Raw genomic sequence first — 26,998 nt, 5'->3', positions numbered from 1 at the left:
GAGACCTCTCCTGTTTATCTTTCTCATGAACAACCAGCTTGACATCATTCAAATCCTCATTACAATAGCCAACTTCATGATGCTGTCAACACCTGCCAGTCTAATACCATGCTTTGTTGGTTTTGTAAGGTGTCTGGGAAGACCGTCTAGGGTTTGGGCTCCATTGTTGCTGCCAGGAGCTGCTGTGTGATGGCTTCTTCCCAGTGGTGTTATTTCTGATGTCTTTAGAGGGCTCTGGATGTGCAAATAGAGATTACACACCTGTTTCCCACTTGAAGCATCAGAGCCATCTCTTAGCAACTACTATTTAAGTTCTTCTTATTACTAGGACTGAATCTGACTTACTCCTCCAGACTATTTACTAATTAATAGCCTGGAAGAATGGTCAACAGGAGCCTTATGGAATTTTACAAGGACAAAGGCAAAGCCCTGCACCTGGGAAGAAAGACGCCCCTGAAACAAGACAGGCTGGGGCCCGTCGGGCCAAACAGGACCTGGGGTCTTGGTGGACAGTGAGCTGGACATGAGCCAGCAGCGTGCCCTGGCAGCTAAGGCAGCCAACAGGATCCTGCACTGTCTTGACAGGAGCGTGGCCATTAGATCAAGGGAAGTGATTAACAAACATCCTTCCTTCCTCTGCACTTGTGAGACCCCATATAGAAAACCGCACCCAGTTTTGAGCCCCCTGGTACAAGAAAGAAGTTGATCATGTTGAGCAAGCCCAAAGGAGGGTAAGTAAGGAGGTCTGGGGGCTGGAGCACTTGTCCTGTGAGGAGAGGTTGAGGGAGGTGGGTTTGTGCAGCCTGGAAGAGGGACGGCTTGTGGCGGGGAGAGGGAAGCAGCAGCCTTCCTGTGCTGCAGGGAAGGCAGAGCCAGGACCTTCACAGTGGTGCATGGCGAGAGACAAAGGACAAAAGTTTCTGCTACTTAATACCCAGATATGGGTCCTCTGAAATCAACACCCTGCGCAAGAGCCAATCTCTGCTATAGTTTTATGGTCTGGTGAAGGATTTTGCAATTCAAAGCTCTTCTCAGCCAGAGCAGGATCAAGTGGCTTTTCTTCATATCTGGAAATTATATTATTCATGTCAGAATGACATTAAAAAGCTAGAAAGTGTAACTGGGGCGTATGTGTTTTCCAGCATGAAATCTGTCATTGTTTTGTACAACCCCCCCGAGATACTGTCGGGCCGGCAGCTGCGTGGGGCTTTGGTGGTGCTTTTTTTCAGCTCTCCCAGAGGTGGCATTTGTTTGAGGTGTGGTGGCCACCTCATTTTTGGCTTCTGTCACTGCACTGAGGTGACAAAGCTCCCGCTTTCCCACCAGAGGGGGCAGCCCAAAGCATGTGGGTATGTGGGCACGTGTCTCTCTTGGATTTCAGTGTGAAATCTCAAATTAACGTTTTGATATTTTTATGTACTTCAGGTTCTGTTGTTTGGTTACCTTCTTGAAGTAATCCTGGTTTCCCATGACACTTAAACAACATTAACTTATTTTATAAGCTTTAAAAATTAATTTTTAAAAGGGTAAATTGGCTAATTTGCTATTTCTTTTTTCAGATTCAGACTCAAGAAACCCGAGGGGGAGCCCTGCTTTAATGCTCCTGGTGCTGAGTTTCTTCTCTAGCAAGATTACGGTTGCTTAAAATTTCCTGTATTAGAAGCCAGTCAGTGACAGTCCTCATTGCTGCACGGCTCTAAGGACAGGGCTGCCTGGCTATCTCATTTATCTGCTGTCTGTAGTAATTCCAGAAATCTGCAGGAGCGTCAGTAGTTACGTTTGAGGACGCAACCAAAGGAAGCATTAACCGTTTGCTTCTGAATGCTAAAGCTGATAGGAACCGTGGATGAACAGCAAGGGGAAGGACACGTGTAGTGCAGGGAGGGCATTTAAAGCACGTTTTGGCTATAAGAACTGGTTCTGTAACGGGGCCGATGCCGTCACTCCTGCGGGAGCACGAGGGTGGAAGGGTGCTCCGAGCTGCCGGTGTCTCGCAGGGTGGGGGCAGGCAGTGCTGGGAGCCGGCACCCTCCCCCTGCCAGAAACCCTCCGTCGGTCTTGACCTCACTATTGCTATGGGACATCCTCTGTGCTCGTTTGCCTCCCCAGCTGGAGCTCGGCTCTAGCAGCGAGGACGTTACCTGGTTTAACTTTTCTGGAAGGCGGTGTGCGCAAGGCAAGCGCTGGCTGTGAGCTTGCTGGGGGAGCGCAGGGGCTTGAGGGCGGGAGCGGGGGGCAGCGCGGGCGCTGCGCTGGGCAGGGGTCAGCTGAGAGCACCACCCCTCTGCCTGTGCCACGTTATAAATACATTCAGCTGCTGTGTGCGCACGTATCAGGGCTATGTGCTTCAACCTAGCTGCAATGAAGTCATTAATCTTGTCTGATGCTTGGATTTTTGCTTCTGTTCCTTGCAGATGATGTGGATTACTGTAGGCACAGTAACTGTTTTACCTAGGCTTCTTAGAAATATGTGTTTTAAAAAGCTACCATGTTTTTGTTGAACCTTTGGTAAAGCTAGGAACCTCTTTCACAGATATGAGGATGCCAGTCCAGAGGGATGAATGCAATATAAAAATTCCCCAGCAGATGGGGACTGGAATCGAGCTAATTTTTATTTTCTATTTTTCTTTTTTTTTCTCCCCTCTTTTTTTTTTTAGTGAAGAACAAAGATAACTTCAACCCCTCTTTTAGTCCTCTAAAAGTCAGGAATGATTTCTTCACCACCTGTCTCTGGAGCTGAAGTGTCTGATACAGCTACTGGACCTGAGTGGTGTTTTGGGGTCCTCCATTATTCACCCGGCTTCTTTCCGTGTTGCTGCATGCTGCGGTTATGCATCTTTCCTCTCTGCCTCTCCTGGGCCCTCTCTTACACCATTTGTTTTGCTCTCTCCTGTCCGCTTTTTTTTTAGTTTTTATATCTCTGTTGTTAGCTGGTCTATGTGAACGACAGGACCTCCATGAGCAGAGCACTGCCTTCTCAAATCGTGTGCCCAGGTACAACCTACGCCAAGGGGGCCCCTTAACTGATAGAAACAAAACTGTCTGAAATGCAAAGCCTGTATGCAGCAAGCCCCAGGCTGGGTAGGCGCACCCTGTCAAATTTTCTGTGCTTTTTCCCAAAGAGCGGAGCTGTGAGCTGGCTCTTCGGGGCTGATGCGAGCTGCTGCGGCCCAAGGTAAACATCGGGGAGCCGCAAGTGCCCCAAAGGAGGGGGACATGGTTAAACGTAGCATCAGTGTACAGAGCGGATTTTTACCTTCTTTAACCCAAGGAAAGTTCTGAATGGTCAAAACAATTTTCATGTTTCATTTTTTTCCTCGTATTAACGGAGCAATGCTTCACTGAAGGCCGCTATAACCATCCATCAGCACAATCTCGAGTTCGAAGTACAAGAATTTCTGTACATGTGGGAAATTAGCAAATATTACAGAGACGAGTAGGGGAGGAAAAGAGCTAATGAGATTGCCTTAGCAATTAGGACTGTACAAATGGATGAAACCAGCATGCAGTCCTTTCAGTAATATCATCCGTGAGGAAGCAGAGTCTGCTAAAAAATACAGATCAGCACCCATGCTACTATGGACTTTCTCTGGTTTAGTAATTATAGTGTATGCTATATTTACTCTATAGAAAATATGTAGTATATATCGTAAATATAGTATTTTCTAGTCGCTCAAAAGGAAAAAGAAGTCAAGCTCTCGTGAGCGCAGCAGCGGTTCCTTGTATTTGTAAAGAGAGGGACTTTGAAAGAAGCATGGATTGCGTGGCTGCCGGGAAGGATGATGTGTTTCTAAACACTTCCAGGTAAGAGATTATCAGAGGGTCGGTGTATTCCTGCGCACGGGGAGGACTCGGGGGTGTTGCAATGCACGGGGTGCTGGAGCGGGACTGGGGAGAGGGCAGGCAGTGTGGGTGTCTGCCGTGGTTTCTTGGTCGCTGTTGGGAAAGCTGTGCTGCTTCAGTTTCCTTTCGGCAAGATGTAAACAGCGATGCTGGCTTCTTTGCAAAGTGCTTGGAGACTGACGGATGAAGTTGTTTATTATATCGGGAGCAGAGTAAAATTGTAATGACTCTTGGAGGGAACTTTTGGAAGCTGCATTATCCTTTGAAAGGAAGATGAAATACAGAAATATGCCAGATGCTCTTAAGGATGTAAATACCCTCTTTTCAGCCAAAATTGTTAAGCCCAGCTTTCATGAACTTTACTTTGTCAGGGTAATATGAGGGCATGTGGAAAAACAAACAGCAGCATTCCTCCTTCCCTAGTTCCCCAGCATAAAACATTACATTATTCAAGGCACGGGCTTATTCGTCCCCAGCACAGTTGTTAGGTGGCCTGGAGCCTCCCTGCCCGTCCCAGCGGTATGCCTTTCTCCTCATTACGGCTAGCCGCTCTCTAGCAGCACAGATGCTTTTATGCTGTTTTTTTCTGCTGTGGTAGGACATAATGTACCTTGCAGCCTGTCTTGTCTTTTTTTTTTTTTTCCCCCCCTGAAAATTATGTAGTGTTTTTTCACAGGCACCTCATGCTTCTTTTAAGGCAGCAAAGCCCCGCGTGAGGGGGCAGGCTCTGCGGAGCTGTTCCCGCACCCACGGACACGTGTAGCGTCTCGCATTGCTACTGGCCAAGTACCTTCAGCTGCAGGACCAGCAAGTGGTGCCGATGAATGATTGAGGCTCTTCATTCCAAAGTCTGTCAGGAGAGGGTATGAGTAGCTTTGAGGCTCTGCTGACTTGCTTTATGGACCTCCCGCAGGGGTGTGCTTAAACCCTGGGCATCGCTGTGTTTGGGCTTAGGCATGAGCACAAGTCTCTTTCTTAGTGCGGCCCAGGTATTTATTCTGCAGGGGGATGCGAGGGTGTTTGCCCAGGTGTCAAAGGGTTTGTAAGTGTTTTTTCTTGAGGTTTTCCTGTTGCCATCCTAAAATCTGTCTGGTTATTGAAGGAGAAGGTACATGTTTTGCTCAAGTCAGCCTGAGTCTCTCTGGAGCTGACACGCACGCTGGGTTGCAATAGTCTCCTGCTGGTATCTCATAAATGTCACCCTGGCTCTCTCCCCCGGCAGCGTGCCGGAGGCAGTGGGTGTCTCAAAGCATGCTACGATGATTTTCTGGAAAAAGCCCCTGTTCACATTGGTTAGGAGGCCAGGTCTGCCTGTGGCTTGGAGTCCTCTGTCCTCACTCTCTCCTCTCCTCATCTCCTCATCACCTGAAGATTGCCTGGCCACCGGCTGGAACGCGGGCAGCCCCCCAGGAGGAGGAGGAGGAGGAGATATTTTTGTCGAACAGCAGGGAAGGGGCAGTTAGTGCCCCGCTGGCAGCAGGTCCCGGCACAGGGCACTGCCTGCAGACCGAGGAGCATCGTGCCCTCCAGGCAGCAGCCCTGAGGGCTTGCAGAAATCCTCGCTTGCATAAGCGCTGATCAGCAGTGCTGAAGGGCTCGTAATCTCATTGAGGAACTTTTTCATGGCCGTGGCTAAAAAACAACCTGACAGCTGCAGCTTCCAGCACTGTCTGGTACGAAGGGAGAGCCTGGCAATCATTCGCTGAGCGTGCCCGCGCTGGTGCTGGGTTTCTGGAGCAGGAAGGCAAATGCTGTAGTCGGCTCTGGCCAGTGCCTTTCTGGCTGGACAGACACAGACACATGTCTGTCTGTCTCCAGAGCTCAGCTCCGGGCTCGGGCTGGGCTGTAACGAAGGGGCTGCTTCTGCGGCCGCAGGCACCGGGTGATGGTTGGTTATGAACACGACGTTTTGCTGGAAAAACTTCTGTCTGGGGATGCCCAAAATGTACACTTAAACCTCATATTTTTTCAAGAATACCTAACCTGGAGATGTTCTATGTTGGGTTTTTTGACTTGCCACTGTTAAAAACGTTAGGCACCATCCAGTGACTCAGCAGCTACTTCGTCACTTGTTTGCAGCATGGTATGTGCGGCATGAAAATGCAGGAACAGTCTGTTTGCTCCAACACTGCTGCCGTTTAATTTTCGTGATATTTCAACAGCTCAAGCCAATATTCCAGATCATGTTTATTTGGGTGGTAAGGTCATTTCCCATACACTAGAAACCTGAAAAAAGGAAGGTTTTCTGTTTTCTCCGTGCTCAGTTCCAACCTTTCCCCCAGCTGGCACTAGGATGGTCGCTCTGTGGTGTGGCTCTCCAACGCTCGTAATGAAGAACTGGAATTCTATTACTGCTCCAGCATTAAGATGCTGTAATCCAGAAGCCTACCCCCCATGGGCCGTCCCTGGATTGAACACGCCTGCTTTGAGGTGCCCCCGCATCTGCAGTGTGCAGGGGGAATCTCTTGAAGCAGGGAGCAGACGTGACTCATTTCGGATGTGTGTAGATGTGCCCATGCACAAACAGATGGTGACACATGCCTTGCGGCACTGGTAGCAGAGCAGAGCAAATGGCAAGAAAAACATTTCTCTTTCTGACTGAATTCCAGCGTGGATCTGATTTGTGTCTCTTCACCTTGCACCAGCTTATGAGGGCCCCAGCTTCCCCATCAAAGCTTTTTTGAAACTTTCAAGTTTGAAGTAATATCATCAGCAATGCAAGTTGTGGGGTCAGATGGCAGAAGTGGAGCCGGGAGACTTGCAGAGGAAAGCCACAGCCCAGCAGGAGCTGTAGATACTCACAATTAATTGCAGGCAGAGACTTCACTGTCAGAGTCATTAGCGTTTGTTTTGTATTAGTGACACAGGAGTTGAGAAACTCCTGAGAGTGAGAGTTGGGAGGTTTTTGCATTCAGGGAGCTTGCCATCCACGTGCAGGAAGCAGGGACGCACTTGTGTCCTAGGAGGCTAAATCTGCCACCCAGAGTGTTTTTCTGAGGAGCCTCAAACCGTTGTTCACCTGCAGCTGAGCAGTGGAGATTGCACTTGTTTTTACTCTCAAGCACCTCTTGTCTGAGGATGTGTGTGGAGGGGTCTCCCGAAGCTGGCACGGGCAAGTTCTCAAAGCACTGGTCTGCCAGAACGATACTCTTGCTTGTATACGGAGCTTGGATGTGGGTTTTGGTTTTTGGTGTGTTACCCATGTGGAGAAGCTGTATTTGCCGTGAGGTTTGGCAGCGTCAACCGAAATCTTTGCAACCCACCTGCCTCAGCGTGCCAGGACAGTTTTCATTTCCAACAACAGTATAAAGAAACGAGGCCACTGGGACAAGACAGCTCTGGGTGTACAGCTGCATTTCCCACTGTCTTGGCATGAGCCGCTGCAGTTGACGTTCTCCTGCTCAATGCTCTGGTCCAAGATGAGTGAGAAGGAGCCCAAGGTGCCGGTGAGCTATGCTTGGGTGAGGCGCATGAAGAGAAGGGTCCATGCTCTGGCAGCTAACTTGTGCTCCTTGCTCTTCTTGATGTGCCTTGAAGCGTTTGTTTCTGATGGTGGCTTCCCTGGGATGCAGGGGCTTGTCAGGGCGATTTTCAGCTGCTCCTGTGTGGAAAACATTGGCCTGAGTAATCCAACAGCCAAGTAAATGGTCAGGTTTCAGTTTGCCCATTTACAATTTTCTTAGCATAAGCACAGCAGTGAGCAGATGCAGGTAGGTGGAGGAGACGTGCTGTGACTAACTCTGCCTTCCAGACTGTTCGTTTCATCCAGGTCACGCAATGCAGGTTATAAATGAGATAAATGGGAATGCGCTGTCTATATGTAACAGCAACAACAGTGTCTGTAACAGGAGTCAGGATGATAAACTCATGGGATATATGCAGTTATGAGGAACGAGGCTTGGCAACTTAATTGCCATTTTGAGGAAACCTGGATGATGTTTTCCCTGTTTGAAAGAAGTGTGGCCAAATATCACCCATATTCAGAGAAGGTTTGATTTGCATTAAAACTGGTACATGAAAAAACCTCCTAGGCTGCTTTTGCCTATCCTGACATGAAGGGATTAAGGGTTTGGCCCACTCACCCTCCCAAAATAAAGACTGGAAATGAAAAGATTGATGGCAGGTATTCAAGAGAAAGAGGATTTAACTGGAACTAAAGGAACTGAATAGTGAAAGACCAAGTGGATATCGGATGTCCATGAATACCTTTGAGCTAGAAACAGGAAGGTCTCTGGCTGTCTGCTGGGTGGAGCTGTAGGAGCTTCATCTACCTTCTGAAGCTCTAGGAGCTTCTAGGAGCTCTTCACTACCAGCCTCTGCAGCTTCAGCCTGATACCACTCATCAGATACGTTTCTTTGTGAGGTGAGGGACTGGGACTGATTAACCCAAGTCCCCTCCAGTCATCATTTATGTGTGTTTGGGATTTTTAGTCATTTCTACTGGGAGATCTTACCCTTAGGAGCTGGGAGTGCGTCCTATGGCTTAAAAGCAGGGCTGGGCACCTGGCTGGCCTTGGAGTGAGGGAAGAGGCCAGGAGATGCTAACATGGGCCGAAGAGCTGAGGCTGTCTGGCAACGGTTTGAAAGCGGTCCCCCCATCTCCCATGCGTGTACATAGACATCGCGGGTCGCCCCGGGGGCTGACTGTGCTGACCTGGCACTGCTTCTGGTAGCACCTCTCTTAGTCAAGGTATAGTCAGGTCCTCTCAGCAGCCCCTTCTGCCCATGGTGTTACGGGCCATTGGGAAGCTGTAACTCCTTAAATCAAGAGCGAAGCGAAGGGCAGAGCACGGTGCCCTGGGGCCACGAGTGGGATGTAGTGTCCTGAGCACAGCTGTGCTCAGTGAGGTCTGGGCAGCTCTGGCCCTGCTTCTGGAGAGCCAAACCTCTGCCTGCCTACACCTGACCCTGCAGACATCCTCCTCGTCCTGGCAGTGTCCACCGAGCATCGTCAGTAAGGCTTGCTTTTGAGACCTGCTGCCCAAACCAAACTCTTTGGTAGGAGCTATGAAGGGTGCCCCATCCAGAGGGACACGCTCCAGCTGTCTCTGTGTGCGTGTCATTGCACAGCTGTGCATCCCAGCAAGCAAACTTCACAAATGTGTGGTACTGGGAAGCTGATGGCAAGCGAGTATTTTAAGAGGAGATGCAAGAAACCACTGCACAGTTTGAAGGCAGACCTTTAATAAAGTGGCTTGAAAATGCAGAGATGCTGTGCAAGTTCTGCTGAGCTTTTTTTTTTTTAAAGGAAGGACAGAAGTGAATTTGAAGAAAGATTTTTAAAATTTTTTTTGTGTGTATAAAGTGGTTCAGTTTGAACTACTGTCACACAGTCCCCTTGCATTGAGGTTATCAGAACTGATCAGAAAATACTCAGTGAGCAAGCAAGGTCTGATTTTCACCAGTGGGCAGGCATGGGCACCTGGGAGTGGGGCAGACCCTGTGTTGCCTGCAGCTGGCGGAGGTGAGAAATGCCTCTGCAAGAGACCCACAGGTCCTCGGCACAGGCCCCGACACTGAACATTGCTGGTCCCCACTGGGAAAACGCAGGTGGGACCCCTGAAGCATGGCTTGGCTCTCGGTCCTATGCCCAGGACCTGCACTGAGAAAGAATCACGTCCAGGCTGGACGGATGTCACGCTGACGCCCTGCTCTGGGGCAAACTGGGGCTGTGCACTGTGCAAAACCGGTGACTGAAATGGGGTATGCAAAGCTTTTTTGCTGTACTCCGAGTGACCCCCTGAAGAAGTCTGCACGCCGACCTGTCGCATGCAGGGGCTGCAGCGGGCGGTGCAGCGGGACGAGTGGCGGGGCCCTGTCCCTGGTGGGGAGGTGATCCTGCAGAGCTGCCTGACCCCGGCCGGCTCCCAGCGCTGCCCCTGCGCGCAGGGGGTCTTATCATTCTCTGTCTGGAAGATCACGTTGGCGAGACCCAGGGACCCGTGGCGGGGTGGGAGATGGCTGATGTCAGAGCGATGGACCCGTATCTGTGGCAACCAGAATAAATAAATAAATAAAGCGCGTGTGCTGGAGCAGGAGGCATGCAAGCTGCTGCTCCCGTGCACGGCTTCGCTGAATATCTCTTAAGCAGCTTAGCACCCTTGCTCCAGTTTATTACCTGAGCGTCTTTGTGTCTGCCGGGTGGCTGAGAGCGTCCTGCCGCTGGTCCCCTCAGCAGGGACCCTGCGAGCCTCCTCCTCCCTTCATCCCTCCCTCCCCGGCGTGGGCAGTGGTTTGCTCCGTGCATCCAGAGCTCCATGCGAAGCCACTGCTCGGTGGTGAATTTTGGCCCCTCTGTGCAAGGCCGGAGGCGTCCGCCCGCATCCCTGCGGTGGGCCCGTCTTCAGGCAGGTGTTTGATTTCCAAGCCCAGCAGCCGGCGCCTGCGGAGCCAAGCGATGCTGGAAGTGCCGTAGCCGAGCCAGAGATGGATGGTGTCGGCAGCAACAGGACCATGTCTTACAGTCGATGGAGTTACAACAGGTATCGTCTATCTTGGGTTGGTTTGTTGGTGTTTTTTTTTTCTTTTTTCCTTCCTGATATTGTAAAACTGGCAAGCTGTTTATATAAACTGAGACGGAGAGCCCTCTTCAGGAAAGCATAAACCTTTACCGATGCTGCTTTTACAGTCTGAAATACAGTTGAGGCACCCCGGTTTCTCAGCGACTCGAGCAGCAGCGTTTGCTGCTGTTTGGCAGGCGTTTGGAAAGCAGGGTGGTAGCTTCACCCTGCTGGGGCAGGACTGGGGGTGACGCCCAGCCCGGGCGGTACAGCACAAAGGTTTCCTGGGCTCTCTCCTCGGAGCAGCCGAGATGCAGTGACTGCCTGAGCAGTGGCTTAGACTTCTGAAAGGTGATCTCGAGTAACTACTGTTCAAAGCCCGTACCCAGACATTTTCTACAAATACAAACTAAAGCTTGGGAAAGGAAGGGGCCAGGGAGCCAGGATGTGGCTAAAGAGTGATATTTTCAAGGCAAAGCTGTGAGGAACGTTGTGTACAGCTCAGGTACCACAGAGCTGAGGGAGATGAATTAGGTGTCTCACTGAGAGAGCTGGAATATTCACACCGCGTTTCACATCAAGATGCAACTATGTATGCATGTTTTTCCTCTTCCGGGGAATGGAAAATTATTGTAGCATTAGTTTTGCTTTTATGTGATTCACAGTTGTGACTGACAGGTTCTTTGAGCCTGGATTAAAAAGAAGGTACAAACTTCATACCCTTTTTTTTTTTTTTACTTTTTGTCTGTGTAAATGTTACACCTGAAATGGAGCCAGATGCTAAGCAGTATTAGCATCTCATTGAATTGCTACCGCAAGCCACCACAAATTCTGAAGAAACAACCTTTGGAAGTGGTTTTCAGTGCTTAAACACGTATTCAGTGTCGCCCACGCTCCCTGGGTGTGTGGGTTTGTATGGTTTATACGTGCAGCTAGAGAGTTTCACTCATTTTCAGTACATTCATACTGCCTCAGCAGAAAACATGTACAGATGCATACAGCAGTGGCAATGGGAACGGTGTCGTCTTTAAAAAAATGTGTATATGTTTGTGTATATGCAAAACTGAGTTACGCAACAAGCTATGTTTTTATGCGTATATTCTTCCACCCAGAGGATGCTTTCCATCTGATGCCATGTCCTCAGAAGCAGCAGCATTGAGACCCTGTAGTGCTCAGGTCTGTCCCATGCAGTCCAAGTTTGCAGCAGTTTTGATATCCTAACCCTGCAGTAAACAATCCAGAAATTTCACAAAAATGCCTCTTGGATGCTTTCTCCCAGTGCTAATGCCTTTAACCTCATGTATTGCTTGACGTCTGTTTCTGCAGTTTTCAGTCTTCCTCACCGTGACAGAGAAGTCGCTGATTACTGTTTATTGGCCTTGCAACCAGGAGATGTGCTGCACTTGTGTGTCTACCCCGCTTGGCTTTTGTACTGCATCTGGGGGGAGAAATGCAGTATTTCGGTGCCCAGGCTGGTTTTTTTGGTGGTCAGTTTCCAGATTTTGAGATTTTTCCTAATAAATCCAAGCTCTGTGAGCTGATGCCTGTGTACTGTATGTATTTTTCTGTGCCAGGAGGCTGAGGAGTGAATCGCTGCTTTTACTCATGGTCTTCCCTTTCTGAAAAATGGTGCAGAGTTGTTCTCACACACTGAGCCTGTCCTCCCACACCCCTCTTGTGCCCAGGCCCATGACAGGAGAAGGAGCTAACTCTTTCGTATCCAAAACCCCGGTGGCTGTCATTTGCATTTGGAGCACGTTCACTGCCCCATCTTTGGCCTCTCTGAGCAACGACAGAAAAAAGGTTTGGAACTTTCTGCCAGGGAGGGAAGGAAATGGGAGGTGCTCATTTTGAGCATCTTTGAGCATTTGTGGTGCGCACCGAAGCCCAAGGGCATGGGCTGTGCCCCATGGGCTCTGCTCCGGCAGGGCGCGGGATGCCTTTCTGACCTGCAGGCTCACGCAAAGCCCCTCCTGGCTGAGACCCTCCCGTGACCGCTTACGTGACTGTTGGGGCTTGGACGGGAACATGAAGTTATTGCAAGATTTCATGGAAGCTGCGCTCAGATGTAGTGGGTTGTAGGAGCTTTGCTGGTGAACTTAAATAACATAATTTGCTTCTTCCTCAAGGGACACTTGTAACCTTGGGCAAGAAACGCTGCTGCTCATGAAGCAGGATTAATGACGCTTACCTCATTTACAAGAGTCCCGTGAAACCAAGTGATAATGCTTGGGTTATTCCTCCACCAGTGGCCACAAAACATCACAGCTGCTCTTGGGGTAGCTGCTCTGTGGCAGAGTCTTCGGGCCAGGGCTCCTCCAACATCGGCTGGCAGCAAAGAGAGTGTCACTGATTTTTTTTGTTGAGTAAAATGATAATATTTACAATTCTTAGCCCTGTTACTCATTACTGCGTGACCTGCAGAAGTCACTGTGCTTTTTTGCTTGTTCCCCCCCGCCTCTATTTCCCTGGAGGCAGGGGGTTTAGGCACATACCTGTCTGCATGGGCGCATGGGGCAGCACTGTGAGCAGCCAAGCGCTGTGCAAAAGCCGATGACTGCTCCTCTGGATGCACGTGTCTCCTCTTGGTGTTGGCCTCCATGAATCAGCATTGCAGTTACAGAGGGACAGGGCCAATGGAGCAGGTGCTGCCTCTCAGAAATACAATGGCATCTATTATTTTTAAAAATGGTCATTGTCAGTTAAATCAGATGAAGGGAATTAAACAGAGGTTTTGGCTTGAGGACTCCCCAAGATGCATGATGGTAGAGACCCATGGAAAAGAGAGGAGTTGCTATGTCCCTTCTAAATGGCCAAGCATCTGCCTTGCAGACGAAAACACCTGTGTGCAGCACACAGGCATTTTTCTAGTGGGCATTTATCTGGTATTTGTTGTGTATCTCAGCATTTGGCCCTGTGATTGTAGTCTTCCCTTAGACTTGCTGCACAGGATTTCTCTACAGGAAAACCATTGCTCATTCCTGCAGGTAGTTTGTGCAAGGAAGAGAAAGTCCAAACACTGACTGCAAAACCCAAGGTGAGGGAGCCCCATGCAATCAGAAGAGACCGTTCAACGAAGTTCACCTCAGCTGCTCTCCTATTGCTTTTTTTTCCAAACTAGACCAGTTTGTATGTGAAAAAGCTCTTAATGATCACATGTGGCATTTCCACATCCGACTCGTTGGCCTTCCTAAAAGGCCAGCCTTATCTCAGGCATGTCTTTGCCTTCCTCCCGTTTTGGTGCTGTTACAATTTCCTCATCACTCTGAATGTTGCCAGTCGAAAGCCGGGGATAGGCAACGATTTAAACAAAAACTGGGGATATTTTGAAGGTCCTAGAAACACCCAGGACTTCTGAAGTCAGCCAGCTAATTCCTCAAGTAAGTTAATGCCACTCTTTCACCCTCTGCCCTTGGTGATACGCTGTTTTCTGGGCAGTTACTACTCATTTCTATTTGGTTTCTCTTCCTCTTGAGCAACGCGCTACCTGCTTACCATGCTTATGGCCCCCGGTTGTGCAGAGATGCGTCTTCCAGAGCAGAGCTAAACCTGCCCTTTTTCATGATCTTGGTTTCCAGCGGCATCGCAGGTTTCGGCAGCTGGACTGTCACCCATCAGCATTCCTGCTGCTTCCCCCCAGCTTTGTCTGGGGTTCATGCAGCACCTCACTCTTGAGGATGCTACATGGGGACTGACAGAGCATTTCCCTATTGAGCTCTTGGGGAAGCATCCACCCATCCCAGTTCACTGATTTCAGATGTCATCCATGCAGGTGTAAGAGCCGCCACGTAGTACTTTCTTCATGTTAACCTGTGATGAATTTTATTTAGGTTTAATGCATTCCTGTAGGAGTTTGTGGTCTGTATGCAGGGAATTGTACTTTCAAGGGGCTCTGCTCTGTGCCATGGCAGTTGCTGCTGGTACCCAGCACTGATCAGGTAGAACCTGAATACTGTGTGAACTGAGCAGTTACTGAAAACACCCAGTGTCAGGAGTGAAATGAGCAGCAGAAGATGGGGTATTCAGAATCCTCCTCATGCTGGAGCTCTCTGGAAATGGAGGTGGCAAGTGGAGGTTTTACAGAGCACTTGCCATTATATGCTGGTGGAAATGGAAGCTCGGTGAGAGCTGAGCTCAATTAACTCTCAACACCACCCAAATTTGACCACTGAGGTTCAAAATGGTGCTCATGAAGGCTTGAGGGAGCTCTGATACCGTAGACATAGTTGAATCCAAGCTCTGGGAAGGCACAGTTTAGGAAAGTGTGCAGAATTCAGTCAGCCCATGGACACAGGCAACCAGTTTGAAATCAAATATACGGGCAAATACTGCAGACTGGGAATCTGTGGTATGTGTTTGGAGAAATTGTTCAAGGCAGTGGTTGACTGCAAGATTTTGCAAGGTTTTTCAGGTGTCAGTGCATAGCTCGTATGAGGAGGGTCACAACTGAATGGCTGGTCCAGAAGGGTTTTCTGCAGGAGTAGTAGAAAGTTTTGCAAGCAGAAGGAATGGGTAACCTGCAGGCAAACTGAATACCTATGCATGAACAAAGATATTAGTGTTGCTCTTTTTTTTTTTTTAAATCCAACAAACCACAACAAAATGCCAGCTGTGGAGGCAATAAAAGCCACAGTAGCTTCCCTGCTTCCTCATGTTTTTTCCTGAGACCAATATGTTCACAGTCTTTCTCCCCTATCCTGTTTGCTTCATTTCCATACTTATTTTCTACTTTTTTTCCTGGAGGGCTTTAGTGCAGCTATGCTGGGCTCGTGAATTACCACATTGTGATTAATGTAGGTTTTATCCACAAGTATTTGGAAGTATATTTTGGGGAACTTACTCCCAGGATGTTTCAACTGTTGGAGACAGCTGAAAACTTTTTTCTATTGATCTGTCTCTTTGGTCTGTTCTGGATATCAGTGTTGTTCGTGGCTCCCTTTTGAAGTTGCTATTTCTGTTTTGCTTTTTTTATCCCGTGTTGAAAAGCTGTGACTGTGTATTTGGGTCACGGTGTTGGAGGGTTTCAATCTTCGATCTCATTTTTGAAGTTTTTTAAACTCCTCTCCCTTGACCTTTTCTGGGACATGCTGTCATCAATGAGTAAAGAGGGGTTGTCCTCCAAACTTCATCCAAAAGGGATTTCTTAGGAAACTGTAATTTCTTCTTCCTTCTCCTCTGTGAAGTAGCAGCTGTGAAATACCAAAGCATGTACACTGGTTACCTCCCTGGGCGTGCTGCGGCGAGTGCGCTTTGACTGCACCGAAGAGCAGCTCCTCTCTGTGGGCAGCAGAGCCATCTCAAGCCCTGTGTGCTGCTCTGCTGTCAGGAGACGGGGGGCATGTGATGCCGGGAACCCCCGTTGATAGCGATTACTAAGTCTGCTCCTAAGGGGAGGTAGCACGTTGAGGTAGCAGGTTGAGGAGGGAGTCCCTTAGCCCCCACCCCCTTCTCTCCTCTGCCAACTTGTGTCCTCAGGTGTTCCCTGGAGTAGATACCTTTGTAGCTGTAGCCATTGGACAAATCACTTGGGCAGACAGGAAGTGGAAATTGTCCTACGGGACAAAAGGAGCAGGTAGAACCAGCCAACCTTCACATGAAGCCAGAATAAAACGTTCACATAACAGATAAACTTATGAGGAATTATGTATCAACGTTGCACATTTAGTTTGCTGGAAATCTGTTCTTTATTTTTCTTTCATAATAAAGTATCATAATATCAATTACATAGGAGAACCTAGAGTTTGGGAACAATGTTTCCTTCCTCGAGTCAAAACAGCAGGAATGATCTGTAGGTGCGTTCATGTGCATCCTCCCATGCTCAGGATGAACATTTCATGTTGGTTGGTGGCACATCCTCAGGGTACGTGAATTCTCCAGAGGCTGCGTGGTGCATTGTGACAGCCTGAGAGAGAGGTGTGAGAGAGGAAACCTCTGCTCCCCCTTCACTGAAGGAGAAATTTTAAAGCTTCTTAAACAGAAGTATCTGAGAAAATATTTTAAACCTACTTGGCTCATGTACAGCATTGCGGTCCTAATGAACTTAAGAATTGTGTCTGGAGCAGTAAGTATCACCGCCAGCAGCTCGGTGAGTTTACAGAAAAAAAGAGACAATCACTTACGAGAGTTAACTCAGCTTGGAAGATGCCACTTGTGTCCTCTCAGTCTTTTCATTCTCTGCTTTTTATATAAAAGTGCACAAATCGGGCCATAGCAATCAACAGACCTCACTGGTGTGTAAAACTTGATAGCGCATCCAAAGTTTTCAGTGGGCCCCCTTGCAGGGATGGTAGCGCGAGACTTTGCGCTCTCCATTGAGAATTAGACTGTGATCCTTGAAATCTACATCAACAAACCTAGAACAGACAATTCCCTTGTTTAGTGGCTGCCTCCTCAACTGCACATACTTTAGACTTCCTTCACATCTCACTGAAATTTAGCTCCAGCTATTTGTAGTTTTGGCTCAGTTCCAATGATATTACTTCTCTCAAATACCAGTGAAAAAGAAGTGGAGAACTTCAGTGATTAAAGGTATTATCACACAATATAGACCTGCTTCTGTGCATTTCATCTGCTCTGGGGTAGATTGCCAGCAGTTGCCAGCTACTGTTACCCCCTACATGTGTAGCTATAATTCTAGTATAAAGACAGAAAGGTATTTTTGTCTCTATTCTTTTTTTTTTTTTTTGGCAGCCTCCCAGGAATTCTTAAGTTTAAACTAGTTTTAAAAGGCATGCTATTAAAAATGTAAGTTTTTCTTTGTAAAGATGTGGGCTGAGCAGTATAGTCTCTAAATACAACGAGTGAAGGGCAATGTAGCAAACTATCTCAGCATTGTGTTTACAGTCATGTTTCTTCATGGTCGGAGAACTCATTAGCAAATTCCTATTAACAAATCTTGTGACAAGACTTCTTTTAGAAGAAGATGGAGAGAAAAATACAAACAAAACATACATATCTTTTTTCAGTACATTTGCAGACCTCTATAAAAGTTCTGAGGCGTCTGTAAACCTTTATGCTTAAAACCTGCATTCAGGGTTTCTCTTGAACCATAAAGACAAATCGAGCATTTCTTCAGAGCAGAAGGGGCAATAGGAAACCAGCAGAAATGGCCATGAAGGGAATGGTGTGTCATATGCCATAAGAAATGCTGCTCTGGGATCTCTTATAAGCACTTTTCTCTTTCCTCCTTCTTTGGTCCTACCGCTTGCTCTGTGTGAGTGCCTTTTGTTACCACGTCTGTAATACACGCTAAGTGCCTTATCTTCAGTGCTGGGGCACAAAATTGACAATCTCTTCTGTGCCTGAACATGTGCACCATGCAAGGATGATCGAACATTGCAGCTCTGAGGCTATCAGAGACTCTTTGTGCTCTCACTGCAGCTTTCAGAATTAGATTGTATTTTAAAGAGAAACCAACCACATCTCTCATGTTCTGCATTACCATGAAAAGAAAAATTTTCTCTCTCCAATATACAATTTGTGTAAACGTCACTACTAATGGAAGTCTGAGAAATAATGTTCACTGCTGAAAACCAACAGAGAGGGTTTCCCCCCTTCAGAAATGAATCAGGACAGAAGAGCAATCACAGCTGTCGACACGGCATGCGGTGGGTGCTGCATGTGCAGCTGGCTGGCGAGCGGCAGCGCATGCGGCTGTGGCAGGTTGATGGGGTCTGGGCAAGCTTGCTCATCACTGATTTTAGGGGATGTTTCTGCAAGAAGAGGAAAAATTAATATTCAGCTCATTCTGTTCTTTGCAAAGGCTGAAGCTGATCTTTATTTTGCCATGCCCAAGTAGGCAGGGCCCACCAGTCCACTTCAAATGTCATATCACTGGGCTAAAACCATAGCCTCACACGGTCATGTTCATCAAGTTAAGAAGCACCTCTTTGTTTCAGTATATCCATAACCATCAGTATATCCATAACCACCACTTTCTAGAGAAGGTTGAAACAGGGTTGGCAGCTGGTTTTTCTTTCCAGCACCCTGAAAACCTGATACCTTTGGCTTTGGGTTCCTGGCTAGCGGCAAGTGCAGTAGTTCCAGCAGGTGTGGGGCACTGCCCCTCTTGGAGACATCCTGGTGAGCAGAGCCCATGGCCCACGGGGAGGAGGGCTCGTTGCTCACATGGGAAAGCATCCCAGTGCCCCAGCTAACCCCAAGTGCCCCAGGCCAGCAAATAATCTCCATTTATACCTGTTGAGTTTTGTGTCTCTGTGTTCTTTGTGTCTCTGAAAAACGTTCTGAATGTGTTCTTTGTGTCTCTTTGTGTCTCTGAAAAATGAGTATACCATGAAGCTTTGAGGTGACCAGACTGAGTTCTGCCAGCAGGCACCTGTATTTGTAAAAGAGAGGGATGTTAGCCAACACTTGGATGTATCTGAAATGCTTGAATGCCGAGGTCAAGAACAGGGGAAGACTTCAATGGTTGGTACGAAAACAAAGATGCTCCCACAGGAGTGCAGGTCTTTGAGGTGCAAAATGACAACAAATTAGCTCAAAATAAATTTCAAAAGTATTTTTTAAAATTGAAATTTGTCTCTTGGAGTCTACTACATGGACGATGAGCCAGGTAAGTTACTTTGCTTTAAAAAAAACTTCATTCCTTGTTTTTATAAACTTGCTGTAACATGTGTTTGATTCCTTTTATCCTACTGGTGCTATGTCATGTTATGGTCATGTTACTCTGACAAACTGCCACACCGTGTCAAACATCCCATTACTTGCTGTTCAGGTAAATGTGTCAGTTCGAATTCCTGCACCAATTTGTGGGTCCTTAGAGAGACAAGATATGTGGTAATAGTCTTCTAGTCATAGTTAGATGCTGTTACTCCAGAGATAGCTGTCTTCTGTTTCGGCAAGTCCAGTTTATTTTGAAATCTCACTGTTTCATGCACCACCAGCAGCATCCTCCTTCCTACTGTGCATTTTTGCTGTCTGTAAACACAAACAGCTATGTTTTGCAGTATGGAATAGCTCCTTATAGTCCCTGCAGGCACTGATGACATTGGGAATTAATGTCAAACTATTGAACTGTTCTTGGTTAATTGTGCACACCTACCTAGATTCAATCCTGTCTTCACAGCTTGCTGGCAATCCTTCAGAACATATTTCTTCAAGTTAAACTTTTCCAGCTTTAAAATAATCCTATTCAAAAATCCTGTTCAAATGTCTTCTGCTGGGACCCATGAAGTATCAGAGGCAATTCCTTAATGCTTAATGTGGCTTTTCTATGTATGTTCTTGCAGGTTATTTTGCAGGGTTGTAACCTAAAATCCTAGCAAAACACAGGGAATTTGCCTGACTGGTTAAGGTGCTCCCGGAATGCTGGGGGAGCTCTGCTTCCCTGCGAGGCTGGGGCTGTGTAAGGAAGCTGTCCAGAGGGGCTCAGCGAAGGGTATTAATCAGATAGGCATTTCAGGAGAGGCTGGCTCCACACAGACCGTTTGGCCTGTCTGCAGGATGCTCCATTTCCTAACAATAAAACCACATTTGTACTTTATTCTTATCTCAAATTTTTTTTTCCACATAGTACTATTGAAAGGCAACTGTATGGACTTTCTCAAGCTGAAGTTGCTAGTTAAAGTTAATTTCTCACTCCATCACATTTTTTAACATCTTTGGTGGAACAAATGAAGTGTTCTACTTTTTAATATAACTTGGCTAGCTTTAGGAAGAAGTAATGAAACTGGGGCTTCAGAACAGGTTCTAATAGTTTTGAACCAGTTTTCAGAATGAAGTTATCATCTGTATCGTGAAACAGTGCATTCAGACCCAAACAGACTTTTTTTGTGGGAAGGTGCAGATAAATTTGAAGGAGGAAAGAGAGGGGCCAGTAGGGAAACTGGTAGCTGTTCACTGTTAAAGAGGTGCTGTGTCTCACCACAGAGCAGGTGAGTTGATTTTTGTGTTCATGCGAATCATTGTTGTCTACCAAGAATGACGTGTGTGGTCAGTGGATTTAGTTGGTTTTAATTAGATGGGTCTAAATGAATCTCAGGAGAGCTAATTTGTGCAATGCAGCTTCTGAAGATGAAGCTTTCTAAATAATAAATAGTTTTTAGTCTTCTCTTACTAGCGATGAGTGAGTAATAGGTAAATACTGAGAGGAATCTGGGAAGCAATGGGAATGGAGCTGGGCTCCAACATCCTGTGTGAACAGGAGCTTTTAAGGTATGCACAGTAACTCTCCCTGCATGACATACTGTGCTTCACACAGGCCTAAAATCCAGACGCTGATAGATGAGTGTCACCTTCTCTTGGAAGCTGTGATTTTGCCCAGGACGCTGAAGGCAGCAGTGGTTTGCTCCCCAGATGTGTTCTTCAGTGTGCGCAGACACACTGCTGCTTTTTTCCAGTAAGTGCATCACCAACACCACCACCACCTAAAATTTCACCCCTTTCATTCTGAGCGCACACAGTATAAACTTCTTTTTCTCTCTGGCATGCTTTATTTTTCTTTCCTCCTTCCTAGCAATCCCTTAAATTTATTTAATTAGTGGGGATTTTGAAATTCAGTTTGGGCCATTCACACAAGAAGCATAGGAGCCAGTCTCGGCTATGAACCCAGGTTGAGGCCAAACCCCATTTAAGTCCCTCCTTGCAGCCCTTCTGTTCTTCTACTAATCACAGTAAGAGGATTAGCTTGAGGAGCACGGGATGTTGAATACTACAGTCAGAGATGTTCATATCAGAGTCTGGGCTATTTTCATGCATCCTTTCGCAAATGTAAAATGATTCCTGAAACAATGCGTGAACTGTGATCCAAGGCAATTTACTCGTGCTTGGAATAGATGTATATATATAGCAAGAAAAGGAACTTTGGACTGAAAAATAAGAACTGGCCTTAAATCAGAGCTAAGATTTAACATTCCAGACTTGTTAAAAGCCAGAGCTTTTGCTGCCACTGTCCACTTATATTTGGAAGGAGTTGTATCACACAGATGTTATTTGCTTTGTCTTATGAAAAATAATGAGCAACCATATAATATTACATTGCTGAGTTGTACCTCTGGGAAGGTGCGCTCCTCCCATCAGCTCCTGGCACAGGTGGGCTGCTCTTTGCAAGGGAGCTGAGGCTAAGCCACAGCTATTTCTGTTCATGATTTTTGGAGCTCCTAGAGTTGAGCTTCAGTCTGACTACAGGGATTATTAAATATATCATCTTAAATACGGTATCATTAAATGCAAATACACTGCCTTTTTCTTGGGAGGCTGGGAGGAAAGGCAGTGATATTTTCCTGATACTTACTGTCTCCTTTGGGCATCAGCTCTTGGCTGCCGACAAGGCGAAGGGAAACACTGGCCTTGCTGCATGCAGCCACTCTTGTGCTCCTGAGCAAATGAACCCAAAATTTGTCCAGCAGGCATCCTCTTAAGCAGGCTGGGACTGCAGGCATCCCGAATGGACATGACTGTGCCTGGGCAGGCAACTGAAGCTCAAATGTGGTGACCAAACTCTGTTTTATTCACTGTAGTGTCTTTATCAAATGTTATGTACATTTGATTCATTCACTGGAAGATCTACATGGACTAAGAGGTTGTTTTAAAATGCAATTAGGGTGAAAGGTCTGCAAAAGCAGAAGCTTTTTTTCTTTTTCTCATCCATTGCAGCAAGGCTTTTCTATTGTCTTGATTGTGCTGTAGATTTGCTAACGTAATGCCAATGAGTTTCTGAATTCAGAGTCAAATGTATGGATGCTGTATGTGTGGGAGAGAAGTTGTGTCTGTTCCCATCTCAGTGCACAAAAATGCAGTTATTTAGGTAAGCTCTCATCTTCAATTAACAAGTATGGGTGCTCTGCGGTGTTTTCTCTGCTTGTCCTGCGTGAAGCGTTCCTGCCCAGCCTGAGTGAGCACTGCTGTGGGAGCAGCCCTGGATCGTGGGTGCAGGGTGATGCTGAGTGCTGTTCCTGCTGTGATAAACCTGCTTGCTGGAGGAAGCTGTGCGTTTAGCTTTGGCTCAGCTTGATTTTTGGCATTGGCAATTATCTTTCTGCTAAAAATCTCTCTTTGCCTTCATTTTGCCCCCAATGTGGGATTGATGGCATGATTTGAAATACATGCCTAAGTCCCTTTTCTGTGGATATTATAAATCTTGCCAAGAACAACATTGCAAAGAATATTAGTTTGCATCTTATCAGTTGCCTTCCTGGCTGGTTGTTTGGTCCAGACTCTGTCACAAAGAGCAGCTGCTAGTATTTTTATGCATTTAGTATTCCTATCTACCAAGCAGCATAAAAGTGCTTGTGCCTCCAGTAGTGGTATGATGCTCCAGAGGTGGCATGAGGCTCTGAGTGCTTTTGCAGGTCTCTGGCTTCTTTACCATATGATTGCTGCTCTTCTACAGCTGTAACATCTGGGTTTACCTTTTTGATGTCTCAGTCATGGTGCAGCTGAACACAAATTCTGAATTCTGTTATGGTAACTGAAATAATGTATGTCAGTTGTTGAAAATACAGTGAATTGATTTTTTTACTAAGTTTCTCTTGTGTAGGTAGTTGGAAAGTCAGGGTAGGTGACTTTGATAAGAATAGGCAAGGAGAGAGGGAGTGATAAACCAGATTATTTAGCAGAGAACAGTACTAGAGCCCTTTAATGAGCCTTTTCTGAAGTATCTAAGATTCAGGCTTTTAATATGGTGCAGAAATTATGCAAAAAGTTTTCTAATGTTACTTGGATTCTGTCCACATAAAATTTTTCCATGCATAAGTTACAGTAGGTCTATAAGTTATAACTTATTTTTTGTTTGAGACAACTGAAAAACCCATCCCTATGCAATGAACTATTCAAAATCTGTACTCACATCCCACTGACTGTGATATGGTGAGACTGTTCTTAAATGCTTATTAGAATAACTTAAAATTCACCTTCACCTGAATGTTATGCACGAAGGTGGCCTTGCTGCCCAGCTCTGCCAGAAGAAGCAAGAAGAGCAAAGGTACCAGGGGAACATCTCACTGTAGCGGTACTGATGTGTTTAAGTTCGAGTTCAACTTTGTTTTAGTTACAGCCTTGTGGGCTGACATTTAACTGCAGCTTCATGCTCTCCATCCTGGCCTCAGATGGGCTTATGTGTGCTCTGATCTATGGATTTAAAAAGCAAATCTCATAATATAAGACATAGAACATTGCTGAGGAAGCAAGAAGTGTCATCCAGTATGTCTTAGGGAATTTGGTTGATGAAGTCAACCAGATGCTCTCCGTCTTTTGCTTACCCAGGCAAAGGAGGGATATTGGAAGACTGGAAGTCTCTAGAATTAGATGTTTACAGTGAAGTTCACTCTGTCACTCTGTAATGCTCCCTGAGAGCTGCTGGTGTGCTCCGTGTTGTCTCTGCCATCCGGCCTGTCCTGTAACTGTGAACTTTACCTTTCCTTCGATGCTTTTCAGACAACCTCTGTGTATTGTAGCAGACTTTTAGGGTCACTAGATGAGACTTTTTTTTTAGCCAAAACCATGTTTTCATCCCTCATTCTGGAAAGGCGTTGGTGCAGGAAATGCCCCTTTAAAAGTACATGAAGATTAGGAAGATGGTTTGTTTTCTCCCATCTCTTTGAAGTCTTCTCCTTTGTATTCCTTTTTTCTGCCACTTTACTGTCTTGTTTTTTCTTTCCAGTTTTACTACAGTTACATCCCTGGTGATGGACCATCAGAAAAAAAGTCTTGGTGGGTTTTTTTTGCACCTTAGCAGTGGATGAGGCTAGAGAAAGTGAGGGTGGATCTTCACAGCTGTCCACTTGGTTTAGCTCTTGCCTGAGCTGTTGCATGGAGGATTCAATTGCCTTCTGAATTACATCTGTGCTGTCTTACTAGCCTATTTTCTGACAGCTGGCCAGAGCAATATGAGCTGTTATGTTGAGATATTAATCATGTTCTGAAACAGTATTACCTTGTGGTGGTTGTGCAGTGAGCACAGCTTTGCAGTGGTGAAAGCCTTGCATGTGCAATTGTAGGGTTGCAGCCAGGCGTCTCTGTAGCAGGGGAGATTTACATCATGACTGACCTTTTTTGTGTGGTTTTTTTTTTTTTAAGTAGAAATACTTCTTGATTACTTAGTAACAAAAAGTAATTCTTTTACTCTTTTAATTAAAAATATTTTAAAGTGGGGACTAAGCTTTTTTTCTTTAAAAGGGCAAATCAAATTAATTTCATTTCAGAAATAAGCCCTAGATCATAAAGATAGAGATGTCGTCACATTGCAGTTTGTCGAGCCACACTCTCTCGCTTGCCTCGGCCTGGGTAAGATGAAGAGGAGGAGGAGCGCTCCCTGTGCCAGCAGCCCAGGTCTGCAGGCAGCAGTAACTGGAAATGCTCAGTGGGGCCTCTGGCTCAGGGAGTGCCAGGAGCTGCTCCAGGTGAGCACCACGCAGCACCTACCCAGCACAAGATGCTGTATGGCAGAGTGCATGGGAAGGAGGATCCCTTGATGTCTCTCCAAAATACCCAGGACTGGGCACTGTTGGAAATGACAGACTGGCATGCCTTATTTTTCAAGTTTAATCTGAAATAATACGATTTCATAGCAGTGAGTAACTGACAGACAGAATGCTGCTGATGACATGCGATGGTGCTGATGGCTGGCACAGACTCTCCCAGGAAGGCCTTCTTTCGGTGGAAATGCCTTGTAGGTCTTGGGACCATGCTGGCCCCACACTTTGCTGCCTTCTTACATTGTATGTACTGTTGCCACAGGAGAAGCTTGTTTTTAAATGAACTCTTTTGCAGAAAAAGGAGGACACTATGCACACTGGGACTCTTTCTTTGCAATACTGTTCTTTGAATAGTTCCTCTGTTCCGGGGGCACACGGTCTCTGTCAATACAGAAGGATTTAGCCTCAGACTGAAGAAATATCAGCTGTAAGGTGTCCAGAAGATGAGTTTGTCTCTTTTTTGTTGTTGTTGCTTTTGTTTTCTTTTGTTTCTTTTAAACATGCCATCTAAAATAGAGCACGAGCAGGAAAAGCCACCACCAAATAGTGACTGCCGTGTGAAGGCAAGTAGCAGTGTAGATGCCACCAGCAAAGCCATCTCCCGAGGACCTGGCTCCAGAAGCTGGAACAGGCTCAGCTTGTTCCACATTTCCTCCTGTGCTCATGTGCAGAGCTGCAGACTGCTCTCTGCTCTCAAGCGCTGTCCTTCGCTTTGAAATCTGTCTGGATGGGAGTGCTGACTTCATGCTGAGCACTTCTTTCAAAGGAAATACAAAGGGAAGACCAGCACCTGGTTTAGGAAATCAGGTGAGGAGAGGTGCTGATGGCATTTGCTTGCCTTTCCTCTCCCTCTCTCCCCAACCTGTTACCAAAAGATAGAGGGAATGGGGCACCCTCCTCCCAAACAAGCAACCAAATCCTACTTGTGTATTCAGCTGCCATAAACTTAGGTAGCTCCCCTGCCTCAAACCCTGCATGTGCATCCTCTTTTTTTCCGCTCTGCCTGCCAATACATCTCATATTCAGCTGCCTTGCTAGGTGTTGCAAGGCGTAATTCCTTCACATTTTTTGATTAAATCAATTTCAAAGTTCTATTTAATTGAATAAATACACCTTATTCCTATTTCCTGACCTAAGGCACTCATCAGAAAACATTACTGTCATCTGGAGATTAGACCTTGTCCCCTGGAGTTTGCATCATGAAGAATACGGTCCGCGTCTTCAGCAGCCCCATAGACTAGAAGACAGGCAGCCCAGCTCTTCAGCACACGTCACGGCCATTGCTGAAACTGCTCAGCACTCTTTGGAGCAGAGTTGCTTGGAAAGTAAGGAAATACGTCTAGAGAAAATGGACTATCCTTTATTCTCTGGCTATTGTGAAGCTTTGGAGAAGCCAGTCCTGGGCAGTTTTCCTGCACATGTCCCCCTGTTTCGGGCCTGTTTTATGAGCAAGCCCCTGAGCGGCTGTTTGGTTGCCAAGAATAAGTGTTACCAAGAAGTGTTACTCCAGAGTGCTCAGTCACACAGCACTGAGCGCCTGTGGCAAAAAATAGCTTTATGTAGATCGCATGAGTTACTGAGAGGAAGCTGAATTCCCTGAGGCTCTTGTAGGAGGGGGAAAAAAAAGGCTTTTTTGTACAACTATGCCGTACTCATGCAGTCATGCCACAGCACGATGGTGTGCTGCTCCTGCTTTTCAGAGGCCTCTAGTTTAATTGTTTTTCTTCTAAGAACATGATATCTGAAAGATAGAATGATTAATGACATAGCAGGCTTCCCCCGCTCCCTGCCGGTCAAGCCTTCATGAGCAAGAACGAGGAGGCTGCTAGCACCGGGCTGGGATTTCTTCCTGACACCTGCCAGATCCAGAAACCTTCTTTTTTTTCGCACTCTGAGTGTATTTTCCCTTAATAGAAACTGTCATCTGTAATTGAGACTATCACATTAAAATGTGAGGGTAGTGCAGAAGTGCTGTAACTTAACTAATTCTGAGCCTGCTCATCCCCCATGCTAAAGCAGACAATGTTCCTAGAGGCCCTATCCAGTGCTTTCTAGCCAGCAAGGTTATGCTATAAAAACAAGGCAAACCTCCATCACTTCTTGTGACTGCATATCCCTTGGCTGGTGCTAAAGGGCATCAGAAACACTTTGTCAAAACCAGAGCCTCATTGCGCTAGATCCTGTGCAAGCACCTTGGCTAGGTTAGTCCAACCAGAGAAAATA

General features: G+C 46.6%; 1 protein-coding gene across 1 annotated transcript in view; it reads left to right on the top strand.

The window, feature by feature from the left end:
• Window positions 1–10,269: 10,269 nt before the first annotated feature.
• TUB (TUB bipartite transcription factor) overlaps window positions 10,270–26,998 on the top strand; it is a 152,684-nt gene continuing 135,955 nt past the window's right edge. Inside the window, exon 1 of the mRNA XM_059825818.1 lies at window positions 10,270–10,325. Within this exon, the coding sequence (XP_059681801.1) occupies window positions 10,270–10,325 (56 nt within the window). The remainder of the gene's footprint in view (window positions 10,326–26,998) is intronic.

This window comes from Gavia stellata, chromosome 17 (assembly GCF_030936135.1).
Source record: "Gavia stellata isolate bGavSte3 chromosome 17, bGavSte3.hap2, whole genome shotgun sequence".
Classification (NCBI taxonomy): Eukaryota; Metazoa; Chordata; class Aves; order Gaviiformes; family Gaviidae; genus Gavia; species Gavia stellata.
This window is presented reverse-complemented; position numbering and strand designations above follow the sequence as displayed.